Source organism: Balaenoptera ricei, chromosome 2, assembly GCF_028023285.1.
Source record: "Balaenoptera ricei isolate mBalRic1 chromosome 2, mBalRic1.hap2, whole genome shotgun sequence".
In the NCBI taxonomy this organism is placed as follows: Eukaryota; Metazoa; Chordata; class Mammalia; order Artiodactyla; family Balaenopteridae; genus Balaenoptera; species Balaenoptera ricei.
In genome coordinates this window covers 36,635,517-36,656,879 of record NC_082640.1, presented here as the reverse complement: position 1 = coordinate 36,656,879, position 21,363 = coordinate 36,635,517, and the positions used below count along the sequence as shown (strand labels likewise).

At 54.1% G+C, this 21,363-nt stretch overlaps 2 protein-coding genes across 2 annotated transcripts in view; both read right to left on the bottom strand.

Annotated features, from left to right (window-relative positions):
• Positions 1 to 386, bottom strand: part of CPEB1 (cytoplasmic polyadenylation element binding protein 1) — a 94,281-nt gene extending 93,895 nt beyond the window's left edge. Inside the window, exon 1 of the mRNA XM_059915364.1 lies at positions 370 to 386. The gene's annotated coding sequence lies outside the window, so the exon portion shown is untranslated. The remainder of the gene's footprint in view (positions 1 to 369) is intronic.
• An 11,602-nt stretch (positions 387 to 11,988) lies between these two features.
• AP3B2 (adaptor related protein complex 3 subunit beta 2) overlaps positions 11,989 to 21,363 on the bottom strand; it is a 31,558-nt gene continuing 22,183 nt past the window's right edge. Inside the window, exons 15-26 of the mRNA XM_059915362.1 lie at positions 20,449 to 20,635; positions 18,809 to 18,927; positions 18,220 to 18,328; positions 17,711 to 17,834; positions 17,150 to 17,333; positions 16,945 to 17,005; positions 16,506 to 16,612; positions 16,075 to 16,303; positions 15,573 to 15,657; positions 15,226 to 15,323; positions 12,435 to 12,573; positions 11,989 to 12,333 (exon numbers count right to left, since the gene is read on the bottom strand). Of these exons, the coding sequence (XP_059771345.1) occupies positions 12,183 to 12,333; positions 12,435 to 12,573; positions 15,226 to 15,323; positions 15,573 to 15,657; positions 16,075 to 16,303; positions 16,506 to 16,612; positions 16,945 to 17,005; positions 17,150 to 17,333; positions 17,711 to 17,834; positions 18,220 to 18,328; positions 18,809 to 18,927; positions 20,449 to 20,635 (1,593 nt within the window). The 3' untranslated portion in view covers positions 11,989 to 12,182. The remainder of the gene's footprint in view (positions 12,334 to 12,434; positions 12,574 to 15,225; positions 15,324 to 15,572; positions 15,658 to 16,074; positions 16,304 to 16,505; positions 16,613 to 16,944; positions 17,006 to 17,149; positions 17,334 to 17,710; positions 17,835 to 18,219; positions 18,329 to 18,808; positions 18,928 to 20,448; positions 20,636 to 21,363) is intronic.

The window sequence follows — 21,363 nt, the reverse complement described above, 5'->3', positions numbered from 1 at the left end:
CAAGTGGGACAACCAAAGGCGAGTAACCTTTTCTTGGTCTGAGTGCCCCCCTCCCCGCCCCGGGGGCTCAGGGCAGGCACGGGCCTTTCCAACCCGCGGGCTGACCAGGCGAAGCAACCAGGCTGTGCCCCCAGCCACTGCTCCGCCAAACCCGAGACCAGCGCTGGGCCCGCGCCAACCCCCACCCGAGTCTGGGAACCTGGTCCGGTCCTGGGCTGAGAAAATGACAAAGCCAAGGCCACACGCACGCTTCTCCGCTGTCAGAGAACTCGGGGTGGGGAAACCCGAAGCTGGCGCGGCTTAGGTCGGCTCCACGGCTGGGGCACCTCCGCAGCCTGCAGGACCCCCGCCTATGCCCCCAGGACCCACCTCTGAGCCGCGGGGCTCCCCAGCGCGAAGCCGCTTTGCACGTGCCGGCCACCCTCCAGCGCCCGACCCTACCTAGCCAACCCCGCCCCAGAACTCCAGCTCCTACGCCTAACGAACGTGTGAAGCCACGTGACCTCACGGGCCAGAGAAGCGCGCGCGGGCGGCACGAGGGGCCTAATCCCTCCGCCTTAAAGGAGACGCGCCCACCGCCGTCGTGGCGCTCTCCCTTGACCCGAGGCCCAGCGCAGGGGTCTACGCCGCCAGCAGCCCCGCCCCGCCCCGGCCGCCCTCCCCCGCTGCCCACTGGGTACGAACGAAATTCGCGGGGGACGCTGCGAGGCGCGTGAGCTCCCAGCGCCGGTGGCTTCGGCTCTCACGTGCGACGGCTGCGGGAGAAGGAAATGTTCCGGGCGCGGGGGCGCCCTTCCGTCCGGTCTGCTCCCGTCTGGACAGACACTCGAGGCCAACGGGCGTCTGCAACGCAGCTCGGAGGCCCCAGCAGCCGCCCCCGGAGGGCCGCGGCGCCTTTAAGCCCAAAGGCCCTGAGTCACGAGGAGGCTCCCTACCCCCCCTTCGCCACACACCCCTCCACGAGGCCCCACGCTCGCGGGCACGTGACCCGCGCCCCGCCCGGGACTTGCGCGCACGGGTGGGGCGGGAGAGGAGGGTACCGCGGCCCGGCCGAGGGTGCGCGCGGACCGTTAGCTGCCGCGGCGCGGACCGCGGCCCCGCCCAGCCCCGCCCGGGCGGGCGGCGAGCAGCTCTTACCAGCGGGAACGCCATGGGGCTGGCGTGGCCCAGCGGGACGGACGGACCGGCCGGCAGGCGGCTGGCCGGCGCGGCGAGGGACGCGCAGACACGTGGGCACTATTTTTGCAGCGAGCCGCGCACAGCGCCGCAGCCGGGGCCGCTTATAAAGCCCCGCGGAGCTGCCCCCTCCCTCCCCCGCCGGCCGGATGCGAAGCACCTGTGTCGGCCCCGCCCGGGGCCCCGCCCCTTCCAGCAGGCCCGGCGGAGGGCTCCACCGCCCACCCGGAGCCAGGCTCCCGAAGGGAGGCGGGCTCGGCGGCTGCACCCGCTAAGGGCCACGGCTTACACCACCCCACCCCCTAGGAGGCCAGGGGCCCAAGTGGAGTATGCCACTCACATAGTGATCCTGGTCAAGTCATTCACCTCTTTGGGGCGTCAGTTTAACCCTTATGAAATAGGACGCGATTCACAAGCCCCTGCGACGGGGCGGCCATGTGCTTTGTCAGTAAAGCTGTCTTTGCAGTGTCCACGCTCCTTTTCTTCCAAGGACCCTTCCAGGGCAGGAACTCACCCTACGCGCCCATGTCCGAGCCTTCACTTCCAGGCTCCAGCAGGCACGCTCACTCTAGATTGGCTGCTCCTTGTGCTGGAACGGGGGTGGGGTGGGGAGTGGGGTGCGCGGGGTGTCTGGGGATTCCGGAAAGTTCCAAAGACACCAGGGGTCCTCTTTGCACCACAGTTACCTGGGGAAACCGCTTCCGACGCTCTTTCCAGCCTGCAATAGGAAACTTCTCGGAGAGGGGACAAGAGACTGGGGGGGGGGGGGCGGGTCACGGGGCGAGAGACACCACCGTGGCTTGGGCTGTTGTCAGGAAAGGCGTCCTGGGGTAGCCGGGGCGGGAGCGGACCGGAAGCCCCAGTCAGGCACAGAGGCGGAGGTGGCGTTCCAGGCAGGGAGATCAAGCAAAGACTGAGAAGGAGTGAACAGAGTGGCTCAATCGGCCCAGGATGGAGGATAATGCGTGCCGATACCGCAGGAGGGAAGCTTGGGCCCACTTTGTGAAAGGCCTTTATTTTGCAGACAGCAGGGAACTATTAAGAATTGTAAACAGGGGAATGGCAGTATCAGGTCTCAAAATTTTGTGATGTTACTAGAGACTTAGTAGAGGTTTGACAGAAAAGAGGGGAAACAAGGGATTGGGGTGGGGAGGAAAGGAATCAGCGTTTGTTGAGCATTACCAAGGGTTGTACATGTGTTACCTCATCATCATAATACTATTTTATAAAGCACTTACTATGCTTAAGGTTCTTCTTGGCAGTTGAGAGGACAGGTCTGCTGCCTTCCTGGCAGGCTGGTGAGGCTGGCCTGGATCTAATGGCTAAGGGGAGGGAGTGCAGAGGCAATGGAAGAAGAGGAAGGCAAGGTCTAGCCTACTATTGCAGGAGGATTACAGTAATGGGAGAAGGAGAGGGTAAGAACAGATGCTGGAGTAGAAGTCCACAGAAGGACCCAGTGTTACAATGAGAGTTGGCCAATCTCCATCCATAGAATATCCCCATTCAGGAGCTTCCTTGGGTTGCTGAGGTCATGGGCAGAGAGGTGATGGCTGCAGCGGCAGAGCAAGAGGGGGCCCCGGCACCCCCTACCCATTTGCCCTCCCTCCTCAAGATGGCCCGTTTCAGCTGCCCAGGAAACCACACCTTCTGGTTTAGCTTCCCTGGAACCCTCCCACACCAGGCCCTACCTGGGGCTCTTCCTTCTCTAGGAGCAGCCCGCCCACAAGTCTCACCCTGGCCCACAAACAGCATAGGACAGCTCATCGGAGGTAGTGTATCTTGCTTGTCCTCTCAGGGGGTGCCACACCCAAATACCTACAGCCCAGGAGCCAAGTGAGGGTGGATGACAGCACCAAGAAGGCCCAAGGCACATCTAAAAGGGCAGTTAGCTGATGGATACCGTGCAGGAATGATGTCCCAGCCCAGCCAGATCTTTCAAGACAAGCTGGAAATGCAGTTTTGTTTTGTTTTTTACTGTGAAATCTTCCTAATTTTAAATTTGGTCACTAATTCAAATTAAAAGAGTCAAGTCCAGGGGCCTCATGCAGCTCATCCTTTCCATCCCTTTCTCTTCCCTGACCCAAAGCTGAGGAAGATAAGAATCCGAAACCTGGAATAGTGCCCAAGGGAACAGTATCTGGGAGCTCTTTCATATTTTAAAACTCCCAGCCAGAAGAAAATGAAGTGATCTTTCAGGTGACATGGAACAGAAATTTCTGCTGCATAAAATCCCTCTTCCTAAACTTTCTGTTGCAGGTAATAGTAATAGCTGATCTTCACTGAGCACTTACTATGTGCTTGGCACAGTTCTAAGCGTTTTACCTATGTTAACCCATTTGCAGAGAAGGAAACTGAAGCTCAGAGAAGTTAAGTAACTAGCTCAAGGACTCCCAGCTAGAAGTGGAAGAGTGAGGACTCAAACCCAGGCAGTCTTCTGGCTTCAGAGCCTGAAGCCTTAACCAGTTAAGTACAAAATGTCCAGCACCCTTATGTGTGCACTTCTTTCTGACTGACCCCAGCCCTCACTAGACAGTGAAGGAAGGGGTGGCTGAGTGCACATACAGTCATGTGTTTGGTCAGTCCTGTCTCCCTGCCCTGACTTGGCCAGGCTTGCAGGTTATACAGGAAGAACAGTACCCCTGACTAGAAGATGTCCATGATCCACAGGGAGGGGTGTGGAAAGGGGCAGAGGTGGAGGCATTAAATGACTTGGTCAGGTCCCCACAGCTGGTCACTGGCAGAAGTAGCAGGAACAAACAGGCAGCATTATCCATTCTCCCAGTCAACAAATACCCTTTGAGCCCAGCTATGCCTGGCACCATCTCTGCAGTCAAGCCCCAGATTTACAATACAGGTTTTAAGTGTAACTGTAATTGGCTGGACTAAGTTTTAAATGCATGTACTAGGAGGGACCCTGTATTCTTTTATATGCTCAGGTGTTCAGTGCCTCCACAGCAGGCAGAGAGCTAAAAGAAGAAAAGAGACTGCAGGGAGAAAATAATTTTCCTGGTTGGAAAAGATCAGAAGGGTGTTTCATTTAGGAACTCAAGACCACAAGGTAAAGTGAGCACATAGTGTCTACTCGGCTTTTGCCAAGCTCTGTGCAGAAGAAACCATGTTCTTTGTTCTTTTTCCTGCCCATTTAAGTGGGATAAAAGAAAGTAGATCAGCGCCACCTTTCATCATACACAAATGTAAATTTTAAGTGGGTTAAAAATACAAATGTATACAGCATTACTTGGAAATTTTTTTAGAAAACAGTATTAGGAGAATATTACCTCATAGTGCAGGCAAATTTTGTAAATATGGAACAACAAGCACAGAGTATAAAGGAAAATTGATAAATTTGATCACATTAGAATTTAAACCTTTGGTTTATCAAAAGATGTTTAAAACTTGAAAAGACAAGTCATACACTGGAAGAAGGTATTTGCAATACATGATCTACAAAGGACGCATTTCCAAAATATATAAGAACTTTACAACGAGGCAAATAGAAAAATGGGCAAAAGATGGGAATGGCTCACCAATAACCAGGGGAACACAGTAGGATACCATTTCACACCTCCTAGATAGGCAAAATGAAAAGTCTCACTATCCTAGTAGCAGGCTCACTGCCAGTGAGGATGTAAACTGGTTCAGCCACTTGGGTTGTGGCTTTTGTTTTCTGCATTTTTTAAATTGAGGGGTAACAACCCACATACAGAGAGTACACAGAGTGCACAATCTTAGGTATACAGCTTGATGTATTTTACCTACATACATACGCAGGTAACCACCACCCACGTCAAGGCATGGAATCCTTCTAGAAGTCCAAAGGGTTCCATCATACCTCTTCCCACTTCATCCGCCTCTCCTTGAGACAACTAATATTCTAACTGCTTTCCTCACAGATTCATTCTGCCTGTTTTAGGACTTCATATAAACTTTTGGCTTCTTTCATTCAACATAGCATCTGTGAGATTCATCCATGTTGCTGCAGGTAGCAGTAGTTAAGTCCTTTTTATTGCTAAGTAGTATTCCATTGTATGGATATACCATATTTGTTTCTCCATTCTCCTAGCGATTGGCAATGTGAATTGGACTATTATGAATGAAGGTGCCGTGAATATTCTTGACGTGAAGTACAGCTACTCTGGTGAGCAATTTGGCGATGTTGTTAAATTGCAGGTATGTATACTCCATGACCCAGGAACGCCACTCCCAGGGAAATGTGTTAGAGAAACTTTCGCACATGTTAAAAGAGGCAGGAGTTTAAAATGCCTATAGGTGTGTTATTCAAAATTGCAAAAATAAAAAAATAATTTTTTTAATTGCAAAAATAAAATATTGTGTTGGCCAAAAGGTTCTTTTGGGTTTTTCCATAATATCTTATGGAAAAACCTGAACGAACTTTTTGGCCAAGCCAATAAAATACCTTAAATGCCTACCGACAGGAGAGTGGATTGATAAATTGTGGTCTAGTCATACAATGGAATATACTGTATATAAGTGAAAGTAAATGAAATAAAGCTAATCATATCAACATGGATGACTCATAAACAACATTGAGTGAAAGAAGTAGGATGTCAGAGAACACATACTCTACAATGCCATTTATATAAAATTTTAAAACATGCAGTACATCACTACCACAAAGGACAATATAATGTATTGTTTAGGAACACATCTGTATGTAGTAAAAGTACCAAAAAATGCATGGCCTTGATAAACATAAAATTCAGAATAGTGATTTACTTCACGTGGGGAGGGAAGAGCTTGTGAAACTAGGGATACAGGGGGTGTCTGCTGAACTGATGAGTGCTTTAGTTCTTAAAATGGGTGATCAGTACACAAGAGGTTGTTATTTTATTCTTTAAACTTGAAATATATCATAATCATTTAAAGAGATATAGGGATGGAGACAATTAAGGGCAGTGGTGTGCGGATAAATGTTTGACAATTGGCTGCAAGAGAGGAGTCATTTGCAGTATTCATCTATTTCTGTGGCATAAATACTTCTGCCCTGGCTGATTTCACACCACCAGTACGATACCAGTCGATGCTCACGAGCCAGCATGAGCCAGCTCCAGCACGCCACTGACACTGGATGTGGGCGCAAACTGCTCTGAAGGCCAGAGCTGGGGGCCCAGGCTCCCTCTGAGGACTTTTTCAATACCCTAGGACATGGGTCGAGGGCTGGATTGTATTAATTTACGCTGTTAAGTTACCCCAAAACTAAGCAGGCTAAAACAACAAATATTTATTCTCTCACACAATTTCTGAGAGTCAGGACTCCAAGATTGACTTAGCTGGGCAGTTCTGGCTCAGGCTGTCTCCTGAGGTTGCAGTCAAGCTCTCAGCCAGAACCGCAGTCATTTGAAGCTTTGCCTGGACCTGGATCTGCCTCCTAGCTCCACCTCGAGCTCACTCAGTTCCTTGTCACACGGACCTCTCCGGAGGGCTGCTGGCTTTCTCCAGAGCAAATGACCAGAGAGACAGAGACTGAGATGGAGGTGCAGTGACTTTCATAAGCTAATCTCAGAAATGACATACTCTCCCGTCTACAGTATCCTATTGTTTACACACACCAGCCCTGATAAGATGTAGGAGGGGATGACACCAGGGTGCAAATGCCAGGAAGCAGTGATCATTGGAGGTCGGCTGCCTCACTGATGGCAGTTGAAGGTGAGTGCCTGTTGTCCTGAAATGCTTGTAAAGGAGTTAGAGGATGCCTAGGGTCTCAGCGCGAGGGACGTGGGAGCCTGAGACTCCCTCCCCTTTGTTTTGCAGCTGAGGAAGCTGAAGTTTAGGGATTTACTGGAGAGTATGCAGCCACTCTTGTCAGGAGCCCGGGGTCTCAGTCTTGCCTTGGTCCGAGTGAGAAGGACCACGCCTCACCTTCTCCCAGCCTCACCCTCTCCCAGCCTCCTGCCTTTCCTCTGCAGGTGCAGATGCTGGGGATCTGGCACATCAAGACTTCGATCAAGGTCACCTTGCCCAAGCCCTCAAGAGTTCCTTCTTCCCCAGAGCGGTTTCCTAACATTTTCCTTCAGTCAAAACAAGAAAACAACCCCACTTATTTCCACACACCCTGCCCCTGCCACAGGGGTTGTTGGTAACACATCCCCAGTAGCCCCAGAGAGCAGCATATGCCACCGTGTTGGCACTGCCAGACACAAGTCTGTGCTGGCCTTCTGGGATCCCACTGCCATTTGCAGACTGCTGTGGAACCATTTCAGAGCTCTGTGATCGATCTTTGAGTGAAATACAACACGGCCCCAAACGGGAAGGAGGTACAAGGGAGGTGTGCTATTACACTCTGTTTCTTGACCTGGATGCTGTTTACACGGGTTGTTCAGTCTATGAAAACTCATCAGATTGCACGCTTGTGATTTGTACAATTTACTGTATGAATAGTAGACTTAAAAGTTTTTTAAAAAAAACAGTCCCAAAGACAGGGACATATTTGTCTGGGAAGATCCCAGACAGAAGAATTTTTCTGAGCTGTTGGCAACCTTTATTCTCCAGGCACCACTGGGAAGCTCCACTCAGGTGGACTCATGGGTGGAAGATCTGAAAAGGGGCTAAAGTTAGAGGGTCCTTGGCAGCAAGATAAGAAGTAACGTTCGGGGTGAAAGTGACATTCAGATAAGAAGTAATCCCCAGCATTGCTTACCTTCCTCAGCACTGTCCCAAGCCTCAGTGACCCCAAAGCATCCTCAGCTGTAATGGGGCAATCAGGATGGGGGTGGGGTTCCTCATGGTCAGGATCAAACAGTGCGGCCCTAAGTGCTTTTTCTTAGTGGACAGGTCAGTGGGATGGGGGAGAGACAGTGGGGCAGGAGACAACGGGATCAGGCAGCACCATCAAGTAGAAGGCCCAAGAAGGTGCTCACTGCTTTTCCTTTGGATGTGCCCCACTTTACCCCCTGTTCTCCAAACCCCATCCTGGGCTTCACCCTTTTAGGCACTGGTTCACCATCTTTCTCCTGACCCTGGGAGACAACAGTGATCAGGCCATCATAGAAGGAAGACCCAGCTCACCTCCTTGAGGACCCAGGTCCATGCACACCCTCCCTCAGCAGCTCTCCTGCCCCACCCCTGAGCGGGGGCTTTCCCAATCCAGCAGGCTCTGCAGCCAGTTGCAGGCTGGTGGAATGAGACGGGACCTACTGGGCTGAGCAGTCCCTCCACGGTTCACACCCCAGTCCTGGTTGGTCATCAGCCCATAGCTTCTTTGCCACCACAGTGCCCAGCACTTGTTGGCTGCACAAATGCTTGATGAGGAAGGAGGGGCCTAAGGCAGGCCTTTCCCCACCCCTACCCCCAGCATGTGGAGCCATGGTAGGAATTAGAGTGACCGAGAGGGACGTGAATGTGCTGAGGAGGCAGGGAAGAAATTGGTGGTGAGGATCCTGGCTGTCCAGGAGCCAGGCCTTGGTGGGGGGGCAGGGGGAGGGTCCAGAACTTTCCTATTTTTCCTTCTTTGCCCAGTAAGGCCAGGGAAAATCCTGTCACAGCAAGTTACATACCCAACACCCATCCCTTTGATCTGCAGGGTATGCTGAGAGGTGACCTTCAAGATGCCCAGCAGAAGGTACTGAACTAGGCCAGGGGCTTGCCCTGGGCCTGACAGGCTGGGGGGTTCAGGCACGGGCACAGCTAATGCCGCCCACTCAAGGTCCTTGTAGTGGCTTCCTTAGTATCCCTAGATGGATCTGTTCCCCAGTCATTGCAGCTAGCCAGCTACAGCAACCTGGCCAAAAACTGAAGCCATTCCTTTTAGCCATTTGCCGGAGCACCACCTTGAAGCTGTCCTGGACTGGGCTCCTGTTCTCAGCCCCTCGCTGTGTTCCTTGTCCTCTGACCTGTCCAGGCCTGTGGTCAGGCTCAGACCACACCTGGACCTCCTGGGTCCTCACTAATGCTCGACCTGACCCTTGCCGGGGGCACATTCTGCCTCAGTGCCAGTCCCCGTGCTTCTGTCCATTTCTGGCCCCCTCCCCCGAACCCTCCCTGTGCACCAGCAGAGCCCTAAGAGCCCTTCCTAGTCTGCTCTGAGGTCCTGGGCCCCACATGAATCCCACAGCTCCATGGTTGCCCCTCAATGCTCCTCATGGGACACATTAAGATCCAGGAGGCCTGTGACCACAGTGGCAGAGACTTGGATCAGTGAGAAAACACAGGCTATGATATGGGTTGGAAAGAAGAATGTTCTGGAGAGAAGTGAGGTCCCCCTCAGGTCCTGTATGTCTGATCTGTTTCCACCAGTGTGTTCCGGGCAGGCCCTGTCTTATCCCTGCAGAGACTCACTTGGGGATGCCGACGTGGCAGGGCTGTGGAAAGTTCGGCCATGGACCTAGAGTCCAGGAAGATATGGGCTGGGCTGGGCTGAGGCTGGGGCAGCTACTCTCCCTTCCCCTCTGACTGAGGTTTTCTCCCCGCAGACCATTCCCTAGAAGAGAATGGGGTCCCTTCCCCGTCCTGGGTTGAAGATTGCTACTTCTGCCTGCTTCCGCAGTTCCAGGCTTCCCAGCTGGGCTCCTTCTCCCGACCAGCTGCTGACTCAGACTCTCCCTGCTTACACCTCGCTCTCCTGCCTCCTGCCTCTCCCCTGAGACAATCCCACGCACGAGAATCATTTTCTTAAGAAGGGTTGTTATTGCTAACCCCACAGCCTGGGACACGTTCCAGCGAAACCAACACAGGGCTGTGACTAAGGTTCCCGTGCTCTGGACTCTCACTCAGGGTTGGAGATCCTGGTGCCCTTTCCAAGAGGTTCTGGGAAACTGGGCTGTAAGCTCCTTGAGGGATGTTAGAGTTCATGCCGTATATACTTCTGGTTCCTACAGAATCCACTCTGGGGCCTTTGCTGCAAAGTCCAGGTTGGTAAGGAATTCTCTGATGATGGATTTCCCTCGTGGCGCAGTGGTTAAGAATCTGCCTGCCAAAGCAGGGGACACGGGTTCGAGCCCTGGTCCTGGAAGATCCCACATGCCGCAGAGCAACTAAGCCCGTGCGCCACAAGTACTGAGCCTGCGCTCTAGAGCCCGTGAGCCACAACTGATTAGCCCGCACGCCACAACTACTGAAGCTCACGCACCTAGAGCCCGTGCTCCGCAACAAGGGAAGCCACTGCAATAAGAAGCCCGCACACCACAACGAAGAGTAGCCCCCGCTCGCCGCCACTAGAGAAAGCCCGCGCGCGGCAACGAAGACCCAACGCAGCCAAAAATAAATAAATAAATAAATATTTTAAAAATAGAATTCTCTGATGGTCCTTGTTCTGATTCCTTAGAAAATCGCTCCCACCTTCTTTCTTCTGTTGCAGGCAGTACTGGTTAAGAGACACAAGTGAGAACAAGTCCACCGTTCGAGTGACCCATGACTGGTGGATCAGTCCCATCTCAGAACCTGCAGTGACAAAAACAGTGATCCCAGGGAGACTTTGGGGCCCCAAGGCTCTCAGTGAAGCAGCGGCCCCAGCTGCTGTCTGGTGCCACAGAGCCCAGCAAGTCCCCGGAGTCGGAGGCAGGGCTGTCCCCTGGCACTGCCTTTGTTCTCCTTCCCTGAGAAGAGGGCCACACCTGCTTCACCCTGTCTTTCTCTAAACAGACTTGCTCAGTGACAGGGCTGTGGGGAGGTGTGGTCAAGAAACTAGAGTCTTGGTTACGGAGGATCAGGGCTGAGGCACCACGTCTCAAAACTATCACTGGAGTGTGCATCCTGTAACACAGTCAATCAAGGTGTCCTGGGACAAAGGCATCCCAAGGTCAAAACCAAGTAGGGGTAACACTGTGAGCTGTAGCCCTTCTTAGAAGGAGTGGTGGGGTGGGGGTGGGGGTCACAATGCACATTAGCATAATAAAGGCTCTGAGAAGGCCCGTGGGAAATAAACTTCCTGTACTCCAATCCACGGTTCCTGAATTTACATGATTACAAACTTTTTTCTTTTGGCACAACACATGCTAATGGAACACCTTTTATGCCTTTAGGAACCACTGCTGCTCAGCCTCTTTCCTCACCAGGAAAGGTATCAGGGAGGGGCCCTGACCCTCACTGCCACCCCTAGAAGGCTTGTCCCAGGTGTGGAGGCTCTACATCCTCACCACTCACGTGTGTCCATGGAGCAACAGCATCGGTTGCTGACATCTTGTTAGAAATGCAGAATCTCAGGCCCCACCTCAGACCTACCCATCTGAATCTGCATAACAAACCCCCAGGTGATCTGATGAACGGCAGTTTGAGAAGCACGGGTCTCCATCTCCTGTTCTTCCTTCTCCAAGATGGCCAGGTGGGTCATCTCCCCAGCTAGGTGGGGCTCTAGGCCCCATATCTAGATGTAGTTGACATATTTTGAACCTTGCACCTACGTTTGGGAATTCCCCACATTATGAGTTCTCCTTCCCAAGGGCCCATGAGGGGAACCAAAAGGGACTGCCAGATGTCGAAGAGGCATCTTTGCAGAGGTTCATAAAAAAGGACCAGGGAGTTCTTCCAGCTTGACCTCCCCATCCCCGATCAGATGTCTCTTACACAGAGATGCCTGAAGACTTGAAGATGGTCATCTTGGGGGTCCAACCAGAGTCACCTCTGAGAGTCAGTCACAGCCTCCCCTAGAAGGTCAGTGGTGATCATTCACAAGGGTCAAACACAGTCACTCTTCGGAGCTCTTCCCCCGCCCCCCCCGCCAACCCCCTTAGGCAGAACCCAGAAGAAAGGAAAGGTGAGCCAGCATCTAGGGAGAAGACATTTTATTGAGATTTTGCCACATAAATAGCTACACAAAGCTGGGAGGACTGAATGGAGCCCTGCCATCTCCCTCTGCACACGTCACTAAGGAACCCACGGGGAGGAGAATTGGGAGGGAGCCTGGTCATGACCAGAGAGAGAGAGGACCCCCGGATGCTATCTGGAATGAGGAGTCTGATATGAGAGAGAGAAAGAAAGAGACAGAGAGGCTAACAGCCTAGATGTCACGAGGGAGGGACAAGTGACGGTCAAAGAGGTCACAGCACTTAGGCTCACTGGGTCAGAGCCTGTACCACGTCCTTCACCAGCATGGTGCCGATCACCATCTTCTCACTGTTGACTGTCAGCTGGGCAGCTCCAGTGGGCTGGGCGTCCAGGGTCAGCAGGACCAGGCTCCCGCTGGTCAGCGTCCTCCCTGCAAACCTGAGGTGGGGGTAGAGGAATAAGCTCAACCCTGAGGCATGGGGCCCCTCCTTCAAATCAGGACCAAGAGCCCATCTCGTCCCCCTGCTGGTGGTCAGTACCTATACTCATCAGATGTCCCACAAGGGACACGACCCAGGTTGGCAGTGGCAGTCACTTTCTGCACCACAACGTGGTCACTCCGACAGGTGTCTGGCAGCGTGAGCTTCTCTGTGATCTCATTCATGCCCGTCAGCTTTCCTGGGGGCAGAGGATATGATGAGGGCAAAGGTCACGGTGGGTACCACTGGGTCCGCCCACTGAGCACCCTCACCAGGTTCTACTCAGGTGGGGCAGGTCTGAATCTCCCTCACCAGTCTTGAGGAGGGGCTCCTTCCCTCTCGGACCTGGCCCTCCCTCAGGGAGCCTTGGTCAGCCTCCCACCCCACCCAGGGCTCTATCCATACTGCTGAGCAGAGACTGACTGGGTGCTTCCCCACGGTCAGACATCTGGGCCACCAGCCCCTTGGGAGTGGCCAGTGGACTTGGTGGCCAGTCAGTACTCAGAGGGGTTTCCTCCACCTTTTAGTCTTTCCTGGTTGGCCCTCCAACCCAGGTGCAGCTCTCTCCCAGCTCCTGGAGGCTGCGTCCTCACAAAGAGATCACTGGTGGCTGCTGCTGGTACTCACCCGACAGGCCAGAGTCCAGTTGTCACATGCAGCCCTCACAGGTGGACCCCTAATTTCACATGTGGCAACAGCTCCAAACCTGTCCAGGACTCGTCGCATCCCCAAGCACTCACAGCGTCCCAAGAAACCCTCACTCTACGGGTCTGACCTCTCCTCTCCACTCACACGCTCTTCCCAGCCACGTGAGCTCCTCCGTCTGCCCTCCTGCCCACCTTCTCCTCAGCCTCTCTCTCCTCCTTCTGTTACTTCCGCCATTCTTCTCCTCCTTTTCAGAACGGACATCCCTCTCCTGTCGCTTTCATGCCCTCCGTTCCTAACTAGTGACATTTTCTTGTCCCTGTACCTTTAGTCTCTCCATATCAAGTCTCCTCGTTCCTAAGAAGTCCTCTCTAGAAACAAGATATGTCATCATGCTAGTGCTGTGTCTCCCTCCCCAGTGACCGCCAAGGTCCTCCAAAGAGGACTCCATTTCCCCAAGCCCTGGTCTCCCTCAACCCACTGCAATTGGCCTCTGCCCCCCTTTTGCGATGACCCGCTCTCTCTGATGTTGGCAGCAGCTTCCTATCTGCTGGATCTGAAGGTCTTTGGTCATCTTGGCCTGCAGACCATCCAAGGCACTCTTCAACCTCCTCATCTCTCGTGGTTCTCCTCCCACCTCTCACTCTTCCTTCTCTTTTCCCTCCCCTCCTTTTTCTCCTGAAGAAAGCAGGTTTTCCTCAAGCAAGGTCTTTGACCTTCTTATCTTCCCACCCATCTCTCTCCCAGGGTGATCTCATTCATATTCACTTCAATTATCACCTCTATGCTTCTGACTCCGGCCTAGAAGTGTTTCCTGGGCACAGACCCATATTTTCAGTTGCATATTAAACACCTCTTCCTGAATTTCCCAAATGTATTTCAAAAGCAGCCTCTCCAAAACTGTCCAAGATCGTCCCCCCTTTCCCTTGCCCAATCCATTCTTCTTTCTTCCAGATCAGGGGTTTGGCAAATTACAGCCTGAAGGCCAAATACAACCTACCACCTGCATGGCCCACAATGGTTTGGTTTTTTTTTTAATATTTTGTAAGTGCTGGGGGAAAAATCAAAGATAGATATTTCATGACACATGAAGATTATATGAAATTCAAATTTGTGTCCATAAATAGAATTTTATTGGAATGCAGCCACACTCATTCATTTATGTATTATCCGTGGCTGTTCTTGGGTTACAACGGCAAATTGCAGCAGAGATCACATGACCCAGAAAGCCTAAAACATCTGCTTTATGACCCATTACAGAAAAAGTTGGCCAACCCCTGGTCTAGGTGAACGGCACTGCCATTCTCCCTACTATCTAAGCCAGACATTCTAGAGCCAGCTTATATGTCTCCCTCTCCGCTTTCTTAGGGCAAATGCCCATGGCTTCCCTCTCCCCCACCTCAGCCTTTCATTCTTTTTGCTGTAGTTCTAATCCTGGTCCTCACCATCTCTCATTAGATCTATTGCAATAGCCTTATAACTAGGCACACAATTTAGTCCAAGGTCACATGCCAAGCAAGTGGCAGGTTCAGAACTTAAAGCCAGGATTCATGGAGCCCCATGTTGCCTCCCACTTACGCTGTTCTGCCTCTTTTTCCTGCTGCAGATTCTCTCAATTCCAGTCCTAGCTGTATATGTTGCCAGATTTCTCCTTCTGAAGCAGAAGTCGGAAACTGGCCCCGTCTTTGCTCAAAAAACTTCAATGGCTCCTCTACTGCTAGGAAAACGAAATCTACAGTCCTTACCTCTCTAACAATGGAGTTGGACCCAATAACCTCTGTGACCCCTTCCAGCTCTGAAATTTTAGGACCAAAATCCTTTAGCATCGCGTTCAAGGCTTCCAGAAACTAGACCAAACATATTTTCAGCTTTGTTTTCACTACTCACCATTGCTAAGGACTCCTATGCCCTAAAGCAAACTGCTCCCCTCCTTTCTTCCTGTAAATTTTCACTAACACCTACTCATAATGTTTCCCCCAGCTGGAATTCTGGCCTAGAATTTTCTGCCTGGCTGAGTTGAGACTGTCTCCAGAGCCTCACTGAAGTGTCCCAGGCTCTGTGAAGCCTCTGCTGGAGCCACAAGCTGTGAGGCCTCCCTCCATCTGCAGGAGCTGAGGCTCCCTCAGCGTGACTGTATGGTGGAGCTGAATGAGCCCCGGTGGATGGTCCTGAGCACCCTCCCTGCCCACCTCCAGGGAACACTCACCCTGTTCCTTCTTGAACTCATTTTCGCTCATGAACACAGGGGCCATCAGCTCCCCAACAGGTGGCTGAATGGAGACGTAGAACTGTCGGGTTTGGGTGCTGGGAAGGGTAGGAGGAGACAGAGGGAGAGGGAGTGAGGCCAGCATCTCTCCCCTCACCTCGCACTGCGTCTGAAGGGAGGGCTTGGAGGCAGCAGGAGAGGGAGGTAAGAGACCTGAGGTCTTGGGATGCCTTCCAGACACACCAGACCATGATGTAGCCCCACCTAACAGCACCTCCACCTCCAGTTTATTTTGACCCCACCTCTCCCTAGCCATCCTCCTACTCCTCCATGAGTTGGAAACATACCACAGCTGGAAGTTGGCCGCCTGGGTCGAGTCACAGAAATTAATGCCCATGACAGCAGTGGCAGATTCTCCGGGTGCCAGGGACTCTGCAGCAGTGTGAGGCAGGGAAAGGGGGAGAGAAAGACAGCATCACCTGACAGGTCTGGAACCCTGACCCCTTCTCCCCTCCACTTCCAGAGCTGAGCATTCCTCTATGGAATCCTGGCTTTCTGAGCCCCTGGAGAGACTGTTCCTGAGTTTCTCCTGAAATGTAAACACCCTTCCCCCACTCACCCTCACCCCATTTAAGTCAGTGTTGAAACCACCAAGGCTCAAGCACCTCTTGCCCTGATACTGACTTGCTCATTTCCTAGTCTGTCTTGTCCATGGATTGTGTTCGATGCCATCTCCATACCCCCATAGCCTAGACCCTGGCCTGGCACAGAGGGGGGCTTCAGAAACCACAGAAAGACCAACTCCACCCAGGAGCCTCCTTCTCCACCACGTCCCAGGCCCTTCCGCACCGATTTCAGGAAATTCCTGGATGCTGATGCCAGCGGGCAGTTTGGGGGTGCCCACATGTAGGCCCTTGATGGGGGTATCAGAGCTGTTGGAGAAGTGGATGTGCACAGCCACCATGTGGGGGTCCCCAGAGAAAGGTTGGCGGCTGAAGGTGTAGTCCACAGCCAGCCCCTCTCCAGCTACGCGGTGCAGCAGCTCCTGTCTCCCGACACCCAATACTGGACTCAGCAGCTGGAGGGGAGGAGGAGGAGAGGAAGTATGGAAATGAACAACAAGGCGAGAGCCCATCCCAGCCTTGTCCCTACTTGTGGTCACAGCAACGGAGGCTCAAAGCCATCCCCTCCATCACACCCCCTTCACACAAATCCATACCATAGGATGCAGCACAGAGATGTGTCCCTGCCCCAGCCCTGTCCCTCCCCATCCCACTCACCGAGGGCACCAGGGGGGGGTCTGTGAGCGTCAGGCCCTCCAGGTCAGCAGCCAGGCTGGTGGACACAACCGTGGGGGGAGACACAGGCTGGACACTGGGAGGGGTGACTGTGGGAGTATATGGGAAACATTATGACGAGGAAGAGGCAAAGTGGAATTGGCTTGGATCGAGCAGGAGCCCAAGGCTTAGGGAGCAGACGGCTCAGCACCACGGACAGTGAGGCACGTGGCAGCCTGGCGGCTCCGCGGAGACAGCCATCCTTGACCCCAGCCCCACACCTGGAGAGGATGTCCTGCGGCCCTCTCAGGCCCAAAGATGTATTCTGTCTGCTCCTCCCACCCCAAACCCCCGAGGAACCTAGCCCAGAGCGCCCATGGCCCTTCCTAAGTCATACTCCCCAGGCCTCCTTCCCCCTGTGACTTCTACCACCCAAACTCACAGTCCTCTAGATCAAGCAGAGAGATCTCCTTGGCTGCAGGGGCACTTTTGCTGCTGGGAGGCTGGAAGAGAAAAGTGGGATGTGAGTGAGGAAGGGGAGTACCCTGGCCCGGGGTTGGGTTATGGGGAGATGCCTGGGCCTGGCCCAGAGGGTGGGGAGGGCCCCGGTCCATACGCCCATCCCCTTTCTGCCCCAAGGCGCTCACTGTTTTTTTTCTCCAGGAGGCAGGTTCCACCTGCTCCTCCTCTGTCTCTGATGTCATCTCAGACTCTGACGAGCTGCTGCTGGAATCACTGCCCTCATCTGAGGACGAGCCGCCTTCTTGTCCCTCTGGCACCTTCTTCCTCTTCTTCATCTTCCTCTTCTTACCTTCCTCCTCACTATGCTCACTGGAGGAAAGGGGGCAAACAGGGCTTGGGCCCAGCCTGGATGACCCCTTCTTGCCTCACAGAAGAGCAGGGAAAGCCTTGAACACTGGGGGTGAGGGTGGGCAGCCTGGGCCAGTGGACTCCACACCTGAGCTCCTATGCCTGGGTCGCAGTGAGAGCTTTAGACCGGCCTGTGCCAGCTCGGGCCCCTTCCCTGACTGCTTCTTCATGCTGCGCCCCACGCAGAGATCTCCTGCAGCCATCACGTGAGCAGACCAGGGGGTCTGTAGGCCCCACCGGCTCATGAGGAGGCTCAGAGGCTCTTAGGAGACTGGCTAAGGCTGAGGGTTAGCCCTTCGTTTCCAAGGGGGAGCCCTGAAGACGCCCAGTCATCTTACCTCTCACTGCTCCTCCCTTTCTCCTCGTCCTCATCCTGGCCTTTGTTGTCAGACTCACTGCTGGACTCCCCAGAGCCGCTCTCACTGCTGCTCTTACTGTCCGATTCACTCTCGGACTCAGGGTCTGTGGAAGGACTGTCTCAGGCTTCCCTCCCTTGTGTGCAAGCCTCCCGGGGAGCCCTGGGCACCCAGCTTCAGACTCTGCACTGAAGCAGCAAACTCACCTCTTCTCCCCGCAACCCCCCGACCTGCTCCCGGCCCCAGACGCCAACCAGACCAACTGGAACACAGATGGACCCGTACGGATAGAAGACCTACACAAGCACACACACATCTGGGACGTGCAATCCTCAAGTGCATAAGCACACATACAGGTGCACACAAGGAGGTGCACACCCCCTTGGACACGTGACCATCTAATACAGGAGCACACACGTGCACCAGATAGTCAGCCACAAGGCACACACACAGGCAGGAGCACAGGGCCCCAGCTCTGCCCATCTCCTCACCGCTGTCTGCGGACTCTGTGGGCCCTGACTCTCCCTCAGAGTCTGAGTAGAAAGGTTTCTCCTTCTCCTTCCTCTTCTCCCTGTTTGAGCACTTGGTCCATTCAGGTACCTGGAGATTGTGGGGTGGGGGCGGGGAGTCATTAAATCATGGATGGGGAGGGGGAAGGAAAGCACAAGCCCCTCTTATCTTTCACCCTAGCTCTTCTCGGGGCCCCGCCTGGTCCTGTCCCCAAGAGGGAATAATGGGGGGAGGGAAGGGACCCTGTCCATGGAGGGGAGGCACTCACAGAGTGGCACTGCCAGCAGGAAGGAACAGAGTGTAGGGAAGGCACAGGGGTGCAGCATACAAGGGGGAGGGGAGGGGGCAGCGCAGGCTGGGCGAGAGCACTGCACACGGAGCAGAGGGCACACAGCACACAGGGCGGGGGGACCTTGGTGTATTCGCCCAACAGGCCCACATGGGTCTCAACAAGGGAGAGATCTTCTTCCTGCGTGCGGGGAGAGTGTCAGGAGGGCCGGGCTGGCACTCCCAGGGCTCCCTGCTGTCTGTCCTTCCCCACACACAGCTCCACCCTCCAACCCTGCTGACCTCCACATTGCGCACAGATGGGTCCGGGGCTTCTTCTGGCCAGTCTGGGAGCTCCTGGTAGCCCGTGGCCTTGGCATTGAGCAGGTGGGACAGTGAGCCCAGCTGGAAGTGGTCCCGGTCTGGGGACGGGGTGAGAGGTCAAGTCAGTAGTGGCAGTGAGGAAATGCCCTGGGAGTTGTTTCCTAGGTGGGGCTGGGTGGCGATTCCGGTGGGAACTCCCTAGCTAGACAGAAGAGAGGGGTGGACGTGTCCCCTAATGGCTCTTCTGCCCTGACTGAATCTCCAGGCCCACATGCTGGAAAAAAGACTGTATGGCTGACTAGAGCAAGGGCTGAGGGGTGGGGGGAGCTGGGACCACAGAGGAGGGCAGGAGGGGCTTCTGGGCCCAGAGCTGCTGCTGCCTGTTTGCCCTGGTGCCTGCTGGGGAAGCAGAGATGCGGGTGTGGCTTCTCTCCCAGGGTAACGGGGGTGGTGCTGCTGCACAGCCAGGCTCAGGAAGGAGGCCTGCTTGGGGCGAGGGTAGCAACTATGAGTAAGAGGCTGGCCAGGCTGGGTCAAAGGGCAGGGAGGTGTGTCTGGTCAGGCTGGGGACTCCGTGGAGAGGGGGTGAGTCCAAATGCGAGCAGGAGGGAGTCAGAGCCAGAGGAGGGCAACCCAGAGACTTGTAAGTGGGGATGGTGTTAGGGAGGAGAAAGGGACCGTTCCCCTTCTTCCTGGGAGGTTTTCACATCTGCCCCATCCCTCAGAATCTCCTTGCTCCTGTGGTCCAGGGAAAGATAAAGCAGAACAAAAAGACACGCAGGAGAACCAAGCTTTGTGAAGGAAGTTCCCCTCCTGAGTAGGTTCCTGGGTCCAGAGAGTCAGCTGGGGGACCCTCCCCTTCCTGCGTCTCTCAGAGTCCTTGTCACGGGAGACCAGACGGGAGACCAGACCGAGAGAAGAGGCAAGGCAGCGGGCCTGGGGCTGGGGGTTTGGGCTGACCTCCAGTGACAGCCCAGTGAGTGCTGGCAGCCGCTTTCTCAGGACACTTACAAACATACACCTCTCCTTTGTTTTTGTTTTTTTAAGATTTTTTTGACGTGGACCACTTTTAAAGTCTTTATTGAATTTGTTACAACATTGTTTCTGTTTTATGTTTTGGTTTTTTGGCCGCGAGGCATGTGGGATCTTAGCTCCCCAACCAGGGATCGAACCTGTACCCCCTGCATTGGACGGCAAAGTCTTAACCATTGGACCGCCAGGGAAGTCCCTACAGCTCTCCTTTGTATGGAGTTCTACTTCCTGCCTTCCTGGGCCCTTGGTAGGTAAAATCTTGATACATATAGTGCCTGCTCAGGGAGTAGGATGGAAAGGGGAGCCCGAGAGGAGAGAAACCAGAAGCCCGTCCTGCCTGGGAGGGCAGAGACTCAGGTGAGTTGATGCTGGTGGTGGTTGTGAGCGGGTGAAAGAGCAAGCCCTGGATGCTGCAGGATGGGCAAAGGGTTGGGCCAGGGGCACAGGACTGGCGTTTCTCCAGAAGTCCTGCCCACCGAAGGCTGGTACCTGGCTGAAACTGAGACCTCAGAGGGAAGGGCTGGGACCGGGTTGCTGGCCAATTCTCCCCTTCCCCCAGGAAGGTTACTCTTGATTTCAGCTCCCACCTTTGAAGGATGACTCCAAGACTGGGGCTGGTTTGGGTGCCAGGAAGAGCTTCTTGGCATGACGGCTGAGGGCCCCACCCTGCTCCGAAGGGACGATGAGCTGCCGGGTGAAGCGTGCTCGGTCTCGGATATCGTAATTCTGGTCATACTTGGCCAGACTCAGCACATACTGGGTCAGCAGCTTGGTCTGGGGGACAAGAAGTGGGTCAGCAGCCATCACAGAGGGTGGGGACACAGGAGGTCTCTGAACCAGATTCTTTTTTTTTTTTTTTTTTGCCATGCCTCGTGGCTTGTGGGATCTTGGCTCCCCGACCAGGGATCGAACCTGTGTCCCCTGCAGTGGAAGTGCGTAGCCTTAACCATTGGACCGCCAGGGAAGTCCATGAACCAGATTCTTTTGGCCAACAGCTCCAAGCACTGCTGCCTCCACATGACTTTCCCTCCCAACCTGTCATTGCGCCAAACCCTGCATTTTCTCCCACCTCCCCAGCCCTGACTCCCAACGCCAACTCTGACAACTGACTTGGCCAGCAAAAGAGCCTGCCCTTTTGGAAACCTCCCTGTTGGCCCTGGGTGCCATTCTTCCTCAGGTGTGTGGTCCCCACTGCCCTAGGCCCACTCCTACCCCACCTAGTCCAGGCTGGGCCAATCTCTCCACCCTGAGGTGCCAGAGTGAGTGAAGGTCTGGAACATTCTGCTAGACCTCACAGTTTCTAGGCTCCATCACCTGGGGGGAACTAGGTGATAAAAAGAGAAAGGGGGAACACATAGGAATCCCCCTGGCAGGGGCTGCCCTCATGCCCCATTGACCCACATAGTAGATTCTGAGTAGATTTTGAGCAGCCCAGGGGTCTCAGAGGCCATAATCCTCCCTGGAAGGTCCTAATGAGATCAGAGCAAACTGCAGCTGCCTAT